This window comes from Hyposmocoma kahamanoa, unplaced genomic scaffold, assembly GCF_003589595.1.
Source record: "Hyposmocoma kahamanoa isolate Upper Pololo Valley unplaced genomic scaffold, ASM358959v1 64, whole genome shotgun sequence".
NCBI classification, from domain to species: Eukaryota; Metazoa; Arthropoda; class Insecta; order Lepidoptera; family Cosmopterigidae; genus Hyposmocoma; species Hyposmocoma kahamanoa.
This window is the reverse complement of record NW_020653852.1, coordinates 9,210,818-9,224,491: the sequence shown is the minus strand read 5'-3', so window position 1 is coordinate 9,224,491 and position 13,674 is coordinate 9,210,818. Positions and strand designations below refer to the sequence as shown.

Genomic DNA, 13,674 nt, shown 5'->3' with positions numbered 1-13,674 from the left:
CATAGCCCCGCACTAGGGAAACCCTGTGTCGCGGGTGCCATGGACACACATATAGACAACCACAAATTACACCCAAACTCACGAGAGAAATAATTGTAGGCCATACAAATATTTCTCCCGGCCCGGGAATCGAACCTGGGACCTCTGCGTGGCAATCCGGCATGGTAACCGTCCGGCCACGGAGGCAGTTAGAAATAGAAATTAAACAGCAATATTACAAATAAACGATTATTTAATTAAAATTGAATGTAAAATTACAACAATTAGACAAATTTAATGTGGTTTTTTATTTTATGCACTAAAGCATAAAATCCTATTTTATGCAGCCTACATCCAGCATGAATACGAACTTTAAGAGCATGAGAAGTGAAAAGATATATTATAATAAGAGATATAAAAAATAAGGTTCATCCAGAATAATAAGGGGCATATTTTACGAAATGCGATTCTTGTTGTAACTTCTTCGAGACTATTTAATTGATGAGATGCTTGATTTAATGAGTCGTAAATCAATGTTACTGAGACGGCGGTGCGGTGAAAGTAAAGGAATTGATTTGTTTAGTATCTCCCTTTTATAACAATCGTCGTGCCAAAATAATGTCATTTTAATACGTGGAAGACGACGTTGATGGTATAAATTGAAAAATTTTACAATATCCTATACAGTTTTTACTCAATTCTAATATGCCTTTACCCACAATAGATTAATCCTTACTGTCATTATTACATCTTACACTTAATTTATTACTTTTAGATAGTACAAAAATCCGTTTATTGTTCCTAAGTTTATAATAATTTCGAACTACATTCAATTGGTAAAGACTACACAACTTCAGTTAACAATCTTGTCTCACACGATGGTTGGTACTAGTCAGATACACGTTTGTCAAGAGACATAGAATCATCATTAATAAGTTTAGAGCATCTCTTAAATTATCTAATAGCGCTTAGTGAAGTTTGTCATCTGTGATAGCAAGATAGGATTTAGAAGGGTGGATAAAAGCAAGTGTTTGGAATCTCGGAGTTATAAGTAGGTGGCAGTGGGACAAGTTTGTATACAGTAAACCTACTTAGTTGATGAAATAAGAAAAGTATCTGTATTAATAATTATAAACTAGTGGAGTAATTTCACAAAAAATAATTGAATATCAATTCAATAAAAATTTAATTAATACAGCGAATAGCGACATCTCTCGCCAGGATTGGTAGCTGTAAAGGTACTAACTGGGTGATAAATCTTTCATAGATTTCTCATAGATGGCGCTACGACTAAAAAGTCGTTGAAAAACCAAATACAAAAGACACGACGCAAGCACGTAGAAAAATTCGTGAGGTCCGTTGGTTCGTTCCGTGGCTTAGTTGGTATAGCGTCTGGCACGGTATGCAAGAAGATGTGGGTTCGAATCCGACCGGATCGAAGGATTTTTTCTGAGTGTTCGATCTTTGTATTAATAATTATAACAAACTAGTGGAGTAATTTCACAAAAAATAATTGAATAAATACAATTGCCTACATTTTATTTATTCTTTTTGTTTATTCATTCAGTATCATCATTTTTATTTATGATACCAAATGACGGGACGAACAAACAAAACTAAACCCGCTCACGTATGGGAGGCGAATGTGTAGGTTAGGGATCGTCTGTTTCTGCAGAAGAAAAGAAATATTTTTTTATTTGTGCCTTAAGGTTGTATTTGGATATTATAGAAAACAAATTGAGGTTTTTAAATTGTGCATTAAATAATGTAGTCATTCGAGTGAGTACCGCTTTTACCGTAATTCGTGAGCTGAAAGGGCGTGGGAAAAAGTGATATATGTTGCGTATGTTGTTCTGATACGTTAAAGAGAATTTCAACTAAGTAATTCTGTGTTGTCAAGCGGGTTGTGCATGATATCATGCAATAGACAAATAACTAACATTTGACGCCGCTCCCTTAGGGATAAAAGTTTATGAGATCGACAGCTATATAAATAGGATTCATTAAAGTTTACGCGTGAATTCTTTCAATGCGGTCAATGAAATACTTATAACAGGGAGACCAATATAAGCCTCATAAGGCTTGCGTGCTCTAGGATACGTACCTACGTAAGTGAAATAGACCACCGTAAAGGTTAAGGGGCATTTGAATGGCATACAAGTTCTTATTATAAAACCCAAGTTGCGGTAAGCCCTCTATACAATGTTTTCTACATTATCAGACCAAAGCATCTTCCCATCAAATAGTTTCGTTTTCGGGAGTTCTGTTCTTTCTCTGATTTGGGCGGTATGATTAATTAATATATTGTAAAATATACCATATTTTATATAGACACGTGCAAAAATTGAAACAGTAAAATTTGTAAAAATATTAGGTTTAAGATAATAGGTTAAACAAACACTCACAGTAACAGCACTTTCACTATCATTTCACACGTGGCTTAATCGGAGCTCCAGGTGCTCGGGACCCACGTGTTGTGGTGTAGCGCCATTGGCTTGTAGCTCGAATTGCGTGGAGATGAGGTCGAGTATGACTGGCTGGGCTGCTGCGGGCACACTGACGTTGAGACTAACCGTCGATCATGCGAGACTGGTCAGGCAGCGGAGTGGATGATGTGGGGTCACGCTGCAAGGTGGAGCCTTATCGTCAAGATTCGGGGCCGCAGGATTCGAATATTATCTGGGTTTTAACTCCACTTCGTATCCTACTTCTGACACCAATTTGCTCTTCTACTTCCTGATTCCCGGAGCGATATACCGCTCTTTACGAGTGCCAATGTAACGCAACAACAACAACAACACGCAAAATATCGAAATTTGCACATTGCATTATGGAAAAATACAACTGTGCATTATGGAAAAATACAACTGTAATAAAATGTATCAATTTTTGCAAAATAGCCGTAATAGGTTGGGTTATAACTTAAAACAGTACGATACACGCAAGTGTAAACCACCATTATCGGCGCGAATGCTCGGGTGGCGGTACATCAAAGCATTTAAGTGACCAGCGCGTTAGCGCGACAACTTTTTAGCAAGCAAAACATACGAATCTTCGGGCACGCATTACTTCGTGACGAAAGACGCAAGTGCGGCCCCAGCATAAGCGAATAACAGTTTTATTATTTAAATATGTCCAGAATCATGCTTGTTTCCTCTTTTTCCCAAACAGCGACCGCGCGGTTAATCCTTTGTATAAAATTTGAGCCGCTTAAGACATCACTAGTGATCTGATAATCAGATGCTTGTTTACTTATTTTTTAGTGCTTAGCACATGCCTTGACTAATTTACTGTATTCAATATTGTTTGGTGCAATGAGATTGCTAAATCTCAATAGCAGTATTGATATGTTATGTACGAGTAGATAGTAATTTATACATAGTCGATTACGTGTGGAGACACTTTTGAAATGTGATTTTTTATCGCAAAAATATTGAATGTAACTGTATTTAACAAGATTGATAACTGCATGATAACGTGAAAACTGTAAAGTATTATAATTTCAAATAAATTATTCACATAAAATTGGAATTAAAAAAAATCCTTATTGAAATGCATACATTTGCCTTTAATTACTTTGGAATATTATACAATTATATGTTGATCACCATTTCATAAACAGAAGCTTCCAAAACCAAGAGAATATCTATAACTATTAGACAGAAATAAATACATTCTCACAGCTAGCAGAGATATTACCATTTATGACATATAGCACCTTCTCTGATTTATAAATAATCGTTAATAAATTTCTAAATTTCCAAATTGACGCCAGAACACCATTAAATACAGGAATAAAACAATAACATTTATTATGACGGAGGTGTGGGCGATACATAAGGGTTTAGTAGATATTCAGAGAATGCATTGACAGCTGCGGCACCGCGAACTTCCTTATCTAGAAGAGGCAGTTTGGTTACATGGAAGTCTTCATACAAGTCGGCGATCTGTTCTAGATACTTCTCTTGTACCTTATGCCTAGCGGCACAGAGTTCACATGGTGCAGAGGAATGGAGCAGTAATTGGTTGACAATGATATTATGTGTGTCAATTCCACATCTGGTTAACTCTTGAACAAGACGCTCTGTCTCGTATAGTGACAGGAACTCGGCAATGCAAACACATACAAATGTCGTTTGATTGGGGTCCTTGAATTGTGCATTCACTTGTCGGATAACAGAAAGCATCTCATCCATTTTGTTACTGAACATGTCTGAGTTGAAATCGGCTAAACCAAAAAGACTTGCCACTTGGTTGATGAATGGAGCCACCTGGAAAAATATTAGATATAAGATGTTTAATAATCCCAGTACAGAGTACTAAAAAAAGTACGTGAATTACATATAATTACCAAGTTTTATTGAAATCGGTTACCGGAAAGTGCGCAAACCCGGATTCATTTCCTAGTTCGCCATTATACGGGACTTGACACAGGAGATAATAAAAATCGGTTCTCACTACTCAAGTATATTGAGAAAAACGCCTTGAATTGGAGAATAGCAAAATCAACCATTAAAATAATTGCTCCTTATAATAAAATTCAGGCACTGTTTACAAAAATGAAACTTCATGCATGAAAAGACACCCTTAGAGGTTAATGATTTTCTTCAAAATCAAATGGGACCACTAAGGAGGTACCTTCGTTCCAACAAAAAAAAAAGAATCATGAAATTCGGTTCACAAATACCGGAGTTATCGCGTAACATACATACAAAAAAAACATACAGTTGAATTGAGAACCTCCTCCTTTTTTTGAAGTCGGTTAAAAATAAGAAGAAATAAAAACGAAGAATGCGAAGAGATTAACCTGCATTGTAACATTACTTCCACTATTATGTTTTTCTTATTTATTTAAACAACTTCTTGTGTTAACTGCCTCCGTGGCCGAACGGTTACCATGCCGGACTACCACGCAGAGGTCCAAGGTTCGATTCACGAGCCGGGACAAATGTTTGTGTGGCTTACATTTATTTCTCTCGTGAGTTTGGGTGTAATTTGTGGTTGTCTATGTGTGTGTCCATGGCACCCGCGACACAGGGTTTCCCTAGTGCGGGGCTATGTTGAGTGTGTGCGTTATTTATTATATTATTTATTTATTATTTTATACCTTGGACTTCAAACGCATGAGTTTGCCAAGCCCCCTCTCGACGACTTGTGGAAAAGAGAGCAGACGCAGCGTATGTCCAGTTGGCGCCGTGTCGAACACAACCGCACTGAAGTTCATGCCTTTCACCAATTTCATTACCTGAAATAAAAAGTGAGGATTCATTGAGTTTTTAAAAATAAAATGTTTAAATAAATAAAATCTTTCATTACACATCAAAATTATTTATAACAGAATTTCAACACTTGAAATCTCAGCTCATAATATTGATGCTTAATTTTGAATTTTCGATGCTTAATTTGGCAACATCTCATGAATTTGGGTGGTAATATTATAAGTCTTATATTAGCATTTAGGTATGTTTAAACTTGGATGCAAAAAGAGTCATCTGAGTAAGCAATAATCTCTGTACAGAGTACTAAAAAAACTGACCTCAAAAGTTCATGGAATTACATCTATTTACCAAGTTTTATTGAAATCGGTTGCCACCCTTAGAGGTGCAATATTTTCTTCAAATTTAAATGGGGTCATATCTGTGGTACCCTCTTTTGAACAAAAAAAAGAATCATCAAAATCGGTTCACAAATGCGGAGTTATTTTGAAGTCAGTTAAAAATAGATTTTTACCTTATCAATATTTAAACTTTTCATCATTTCAATACCTCCAGTGAACACTCTGCCGCTGGGAGCATAATATTAGTAAATTAAATAATTAATTAAATAAGGCTGTCTACATTAAAAACAGAAAATGCAAAAGATTAAGTTGGTGTAGTGTTCATCGGAGGTATTGATTTATTGTAAAGGAGATTTATTCATATTACAATCCTGTTGGACTTATTAAAATTGTATTAAAAATAATAATAATAATGTCTAACCTCAGCGTAGCTCATAGCCTCATCAATACCAGGGAACGCGCCAACAATCTCCTGCATAACACCCTTACCCAGCCGCATTGCTTCTGTTTCTCCTTCAAAGTATTCCTCTGGAAGCTCTGTCAAACCCACATTTGGGTCTATCTCCATAGCAAATAAGTTTTCAAAGCCTTTGACTTTTGTCGGGACCTATGAAGTGTCATGTATTGAAAATAAATAATGAAAAGGAAGCTTATGTAGAATCATCATATTAGTTATATAATAGTTCATCATCTATACATTTTTAAAACCTTGCTTAAATATAGAAGCAGAATATAACCTATATACAACTAAACCTACCTAACCTAAATGCTAACAATTTGGGAATAGGGAATAGTTTTAAGGACAATTATTTACTTCATTATCACTTTGAAGTAAAATTTTATAAGAAATTTAAGAAAGCAGGTTAATTACTAAACACACCTATTAATAACAAGGCTACTTGGTGTTTAAAACTTCTTTAATGTTTTGTTTAGACCCCTGAACTATCACTAGTCTACTTCAATACTTGAACTGAATGTAAAGAATGTTTATATGATTTATTTCTTTCTAAATGCATGCAGATTTATAATTCCTTTTTTTGTATATTAATTTTGTAACTTAAATTGATAATTCTGGTACAAACTGACGAATTACATAAAATGAAATTATCCTCAGCTAATTTGTTGGCACCTAATATATTTCAAATGTATGTCAAATATTTTAAGGTCAAAAATGGATACATAACCCTAAAAATGCATTAATACAAACAAAATTATAGAGCTATGCCAAAATTGTAAAATTTGTTAAAAATGTTAACATCGCACTTGGTAAGCTTATTAAAAAAAAACATTTGGTGCACATAGTAATTTATAAAAATTTATAAATTAAATTAAACCATATTCATTGGTAACAATATTATGATGCAAATTTTCGTTATGTTGTTCTAAATTCGCTATAAGATCTGAATGCTCAATATTATTCAAATTAGAAGACTTGATTATGGTTATAAGAATTATTTAAACCGCTTCTGATCCCTCAATTAACAAGAATGTAGATTGTAAAGCATTAATGAACTAAACTTACCTTTGAAAACTTCTGATCAAATGCATCAGAAATGTTATGAGCTGGATCGGTAGAAATAATCAACACGGATTCGCGAACCTTCGACAGCTGTACGGCCAAACTGCAGCTATAATAGTTAATATTTTCAGTTAATTGGTGTACCGTACGTTCATAATAATTATATTATACACAAATTATGAACATTCTTACCTGCATGTTGTTTTACCTACACCTCCTTTTCCACCGACAAAAATCCATCGTAATGATTTCTGGTCTATAACATTCTTCAGAGAAGGTTCGAGAGGCTCAAATGGTTTATTTTCATCCATTTTTATGAAATTATTATAGTTTTTCACAAAATCGTCAACAAAACCGTGAATTTAGCAAAAATTAAATGAATGAAAGTTGACGTAGCACATCAATGTTGCCGCGGTTGAGGTATTCATTTTCTACTAGTTTTTTTTTACAACTTACAGCACAGCTCGGAAATGAAAATGAATTCTTTAAATAAGTTTTTGCAGCAGTTCACAATAAGCTTGGCGGACTAAAGAATTAAACGGTTTCGTTAGATTTTTGTCCTTTTAAATACGATATTTTTTGTATGTTTATCTCCACTATAAATAGAAAACAGTTTATTTATTTTCCTAAAAACTTACGCTCCATGTATATTGCGACGAAACAGAATGGAACGGAAGCGTCAATTTCGCCTCACTGCGCGAGAAGGCGCGCGCAGTCGCTGGAATGCAATGCTCCAGCATTCCAACGACTGCGCCTTGAGGCTTTAGTGTTCTGTCGACGTTTGACATCACACTTCGTCTATCTTCGCGCCAATTCCTGCGGAGTCGCCAGGCGTCGCCGATGGCAGTGACGGAATTCTCGCGAATGCGTGAGCATGCGCTCAATTCCGCGGAAGACGCGTGACGTGTTATTTGGCTCGTATCTAGTTTGTACGTTACACAATTGACCATAAAATTCATTACAATATGTACAATATCGTTACAAAAATTCACTTCCATTCTGTTCCGCCGCAATATTAATTAAATTAAGTTTTAAAATTAGAGTTACAATTTGGTCTTCTTAGTATGCATCATCTACCTTAATACTAATAATTATAACTGTAAACACGACTAGCTAACACAAGCAATTTTTTATTTTTTTCGTAAATATCAATTGAAAATAAATGTGAAAGACTATTGCTTCAGTTGACATGACGGGGCACATTATATTTTCTATATAATGTGTTCTATATAATCTATTTTCGATATAAGTAACATATTATAATAGTTGTACTTTATTATAAACTACAATTTTACTATTTCATTTGGCGTATGTTGGTTAACGTACATACATACTTACTTATTTAAAATCTATTTGCGGTCTGCTATCTAAAAAATATTATTATATACTTTAGATGTCAGCTTAACTTTGATAGAAGATTAATACTTAAATATATGGTAATTTCCATCCTCTAAGGGCAATTGACCGATTTTTAAGATTTTGCTGTTCGGGTTTTTTTTTGATCATCCGTAAATGTAATTGTTTGTGATTCTGATTCCTACCATTCATTCCTACTGTGTTACAAAGTGTATTAAAATAATGGTTACATTGTGTGATAAATGTCAAAAAAAATTTTAAATGTCGTGCGCGCGCGGACTGTCTTGCGTTTTTGCGTTGAGTCGATTTTTGTGATAAAAATAAATTTATCAATGAAATGCATAACTTTGTGAATGAAAATAATGCTCTATCGTCTACTTCGTTGCCGTTTGACGTTCAAGCTTTATATAATTTTGACCATTATAGTGATTGTTTCCTTAGTTGCATATTTCTTCCCCCAATATAAAATCTATTCAATCGCTCCTGTGACTGTGACTCCGAGTGTGCAGCCGAAAAATTCGCGGCATTTGTCCAAGTTGATGACTGTGGTGTTCCGTCAGTTTGAAAAGTTCGAAAATGACGTCGCTGACAGTGTACAGTCATTCGTATCTGCGTTTCCAAATATGCCCATGGTTGTGGTGTGTGAGACCACACCGTATCCACCTTTCCCCTTTTCAGCCACAAATGAAACACTGCGTAACGTGAAGGTTGTGTCACTGGAGATGAGATTAAATGCTTCACCACAGGATCTGAGGCCTTTAAGTTATATTAGCACGGAATTTGTCCTATTTGTACCTGATTCAACCCGCGCATTGCGGAGAACGTTGCAGCAGGCGGCTGTAGCGATTACCGCGTATCCTACTCATGCTATAGCATTAGGAGTGGGCAACGCTCGGCTTATCTGTCAACAAGTGAAGTGGAACTATGCTGACTGGACACTGCAGTACAGCAAAGATGCTTCAGGCAAGCTATGTGATGCCATACATGGCCAACATGCACTGTTGATCAGAACTTCTCTGTTACATACACTACCTCAACCATTTTTGCTGCCATTTCCTGAATCTCTTTATTTACAGACTACTGTTAAAAATGTTAAGGTATATGATAATATTATGTCATAAATAATTTCTAAAGAAATGCCTGATAATTTTTGCTAATTTTAAGAACTTTTTGTTATACCTAATTTTTACTAGTACAACCCTGTTAAACTTGATAAATCAAACAATGTTTAAGGTACAAATATTAGACAGCAAGTTGGGTGCTGGACGTAGTGTACTTAAGTCGCCTGCTGCCAAGCAAAGGGCACAACGTCGTATGAGGGACAATAGAGTATCACTGTACAAACAACTAGGAGTCAAAGCTGTAATAAGAGAGGATGGCAGGGTGCAGTGGTTTGGATGTAAGAGGGAGACTCAGGTGAATAAATAAGTCAATACTCAATACTCAATATATTTATTGCATTCGTATGGTATGCATATACATGTCTTAAATTTAAAATATTGCTACACATATGAGCCCTTTATTAGGGATAACAATAACAGCAAAGTTAGGCCGAGGTTTCAATTATTACTTAAAATTGGTATTTATCAAATAATAATATAAAATAAAAAAATATGTCATGTAATAAGAAAGAAATACGTCATATTATGAGTAGAATTATATCACTTGAAAGTTTGAATTTAATTATATTACAATAGCATAACTTTCTAGTATATAATTAACATTTATTCATTAGAATATTATTATTTTTATTTGTCATCAAAGTATTCATTTAAATTGTAATAGCATTTATTAATAAGATGTAATTTTAATTTATTTACTATTTCCTCGTTTTTAATAATGGGCGGGAGTTCGTAAAATATCCTCACCGTCATCAAGTAGGGCATTGAGCTGTGTATGAGTAGCCGAGATCGAGGCAGAAGCAATCTATTGCGTGGTCTAAAAGTGTGTCATTGAGGCAGGTTGTCAGTGTTAGTATAAAAGTCAGGGTGTTGTTTAATAAATTTACAAATTTCTAAAATATGTATAGAACACAAAGACAAAATTTTAATTTGTTTAAAGTGCGGTCTGCAGCTATCAGTACTACTCAAATTACCAAGAATATATAGATTGTAAATATTGCTTGTGCGTGCACACTATTTCCCCAAAGGATAATTCCGTAACTTAGGTGGGAATGAGTGTCAGCATAATAAGCGGCCATTGCAGTTATTAGGTCAGTCGTTTTCTTTATCTCCCTCAGTGCGTACGTGAAACTAACCAACTTTTTATAAATTTTTTGAGTCTAACTATAAGCTGTCATAATTTAATTTTTTGGACAATTGATTATGTAACATTGAATTTAATTTCAAAAGCTACATAATCAGGGTTCTAGATGTTTTAATTTGCCAGTATATGGGTGTTGCATTCTTTTGCTTACACAATTTCAAATTCATGTCCTTTAGAACTATCAGGACTTAACATCATAGTCTTAAACTTGAGAATCCTCTTTTTAAACGAACCTGTGGCTTTACCATGAACTCTTAACAGTTCAGTACAGGTGACAACAAAAAAGCGGGATGGTGATAACACTTCATGTAGCTCTGTCTGTAGAGTTCGTGGTCAGACCGCTGGTGGCATTATGTTTAGGTTTTGTTGTCTGCCCTTTAATTATGTCCTAGTTTCATATTGTGTAATAAATTGATGTCTATTTACAGAGGCTAATACTGACTATTTGTGTTCCAGCGATGTTTTCCATCAGTACAAGGTACACCATCTTACATCCTGGCGGGACGTAACACTCCGCCGTGCTGCCGCCGCAACATGCGCCGCGCCGCAGCACATGTCTTGCGAGGCTTGCAGCAAGCTGGAGCCCGTTGTTGGCTGGAAACTACATCACTTCTAGGGGCTGTTGTGCGGTAAATTTTGAAATGCACTTTTATATTTATTTTGCAATCAACCCTTAACCAACATTGAGAACCAACATTTCAGTATTATTTGATTTGAATCCGTGTTTTTGCAAAGATAATGGTATACACCATTGTATATTTCTTCTTCTTTTAAAAGCTATGGCTCCATCGAAACAAACTATGGTATATGTATACATTACAGGGCGGATATTCTTCCATGGGCAGAATACATAGAAATAGGCATCCACGCATCTGATCTCTCCCGCGTATCGTGGCTGCAACGCGGCGGTGCTGACGCTGATGGCTTTGTTTGGGAGCGAGCGACCAAAGGCCATTACTACCGAGTAGCATATTCGGCTACCAACAGAGTCTATGTGCTTGTACTGCCTTTCACACCAAAGAATGGTACTATGTGGCCTGCAGATTGGGTTCTTAGTAATCAGAAACCCTTTCCTGAACGGCATTTGCATCCTTTGGCACAGGTTGGTACAAAAAAACTATTCAAAAGATTTGTTTCTTAGTTTTTGTCTTAAAATTAAGACCTTTGAAAGCCAATATTTGAATTAATCTTTGCTTTCAGATTCAGTTTGCGGGCCGCGACGCACCTGCACCGAACGACGCTCGCGCATTTTTAGACCTGAAACTTGGTGGCAACGCCGTTGAGCGATGCAATGCTATGGGACCTAAGCTTCTGTATCCGTAATATCTTCACCACTTAGGTTTCTAATTTCTAACCACACCAGATGCTACATAACATGCCTTGTATTGGGTTTCAGACACTTTAGTAAGGTACCTTATTCAATTGAAATGCTGAATTTTGTTGATGTTGATTGTCACATTTAGTCCTCCAGTATTATTACGGAATTTTGTTGAAATAATTTCTTCCATTGACAAAGAGTGTTAATGTAAAAAGCCCATCTTCCTAGAATTCAAATAACTCTATAGATAGAATAAAATTGTTGAGTGTATGGGCCCAACCTTTGAAAAGTGAACTAGCACATTTATTTTCACACAAGATGTGGTTATATACAATTACAATTAATTCAGTTGTTCATAGTGTATCTTTTACATTATGATTATGAAGCTGAACTGACTGTTGAAATTTCCTGTAGTGTTCATGAAAAAATTAACTTTGTTTATTTACTATCTGTAACACATTCTAGCTAATGAAATATCCATGCACTGTATAGGTTAACAAAAACGGAAAAGACAGGAATTGAAACTATTTTTCCGGATTTAAATCGCGTATATTTTTTCAAACAAAAACACTTTCTTCCTTTTGTTACGTACTTGTGTTATTTCACTAAAAAATACCTGTTCTCATTTGGACCATCTTTTGTAGAAGTGTCAATTATTTGTTCTTTTAAAAAATCAAACAAATTATAGTTCCGGACTCTTTTTCCAGTTCTTCATGGCGACGGTTCATTGGTTAGATTCGAAAAAATACTTTCATTTCCAATCGCTAAGAACTCGACATTTGTTCCATTTCTACTCTTTAGGGCGAGGCCATACAAGCGTAAATGTCAGCGCCACACTGACATTGTTTTCAAATCGAATGGATTTGCTTTTAGAGTAGCTCAACACGTACCGTAATTCAGCCGCATAATGGCCAGCGCAAACCGGCGATTGGCAGGGGAGAACATCGAAGAGGATCTTTCCCCGCCAGCGCACACTGATGAAGGACACGCCACCGGTCGCTCGGATTTGAATCCATTGTACCGGCGACTACGCAGTCGAAAAGTCCACTGCGCATACCGACGCTTCCAGCCGCAGTATCCTCTAGCGCAAAGAGAAATGTGCTGCGATGCCGAAGTCGGCCTCAGAGTTTTGATATTTATATTTTATAAAATTTATTTCTTCCAAAGATCAATGTTATGCGATTGATTTAAGCTCTATGGCAGAACAACACAACTGAACTTTGTAGTGCACTAAATTGTTATTCTAGTTATACCACAGAGGACGTCACCTTAACAACTCTACCTAATATGTTTCAAGCGTCGCAATCTATAAAGTATCAACTATCAACATAGCTGAAGAGATATTAAATGGTATTAATGGTTGAATCTCATTATATCAAATGGTTTTACAATATAAAAAGTCTTAGTATACAAATGTATCTCGACAATGATTCAAAGTGTCTTTACGTTAAGTTCTTGTTAAATTCGCCTTATAAAACGATAGAATATATTTTTATTGAAAACAAATGTATTTTTAGGTAGAATTGTATTGCTAATTCTAAGCAATAACGAAGCTTTTTCAATGCAAGAATTTAGTGAGTAGTTGTTTTTGTGTGTGATCTTTAATAATGCTTGTATTTTAAATATAAACTTTCAATCTCACACTAGTCTCAAAATTATCTGCCATTTAAAATGGCAATG

The 13,674-nt window shown here is 35.4% G+C and overlaps 2 protein-coding genes across 2 annotated transcripts; one reads left to right on the top strand and one right to left on the bottom strand.

The window, feature by feature from the left end:
* Nucleotides 1-3,511: 3,511 nt before the first annotated feature.
* LOC113230994 (ATPase ASNA1 homolog) lies at nt 3,512-7,405 on the bottom strand. Its single transcript, XM_026465120.1, has 5 exons — nt 7,248-7,405; nt 7,059-7,164; nt 5,958-6,143; nt 5,087-5,224; nt 3,512-4,250 (listed from the first exon to the last, which is right to left on the bottom strand). Exons 1-5 carry the CDS (start codon nt 7,364-7,366, stop codon nt 3,792-3,794), a joined length of 1,008 nt encoding a protein of 335 aa, XP_026320905.1. The 5' UTR covers nt 7,367-7,405; the 3' UTR covers nt 3,512-3,791.
* Nucleotides 7,406-8,773: 1,368 nt separating this feature from the next.
* On the top strand, nt 8,774-13,632 carry LOC113230993 (fukutin-related protein). The gene is made up of 5 exons (XM_026465119.1): nt 8,774-9,508; nt 9,645-9,827; nt 11,133-11,305; nt 11,499-11,778; nt 11,877-13,632. Exons 1-5 carry the CDS (start codon nt 8,774-8,776, stop codon nt 11,997-11,999), a joined length of 1,494 nt encoding a protein of 497 aa, XP_026320904.1. The 3' UTR covers nt 12,000-13,632.
* Nucleotides 13,633-13,674: the final 42 nt, after the last annotated feature.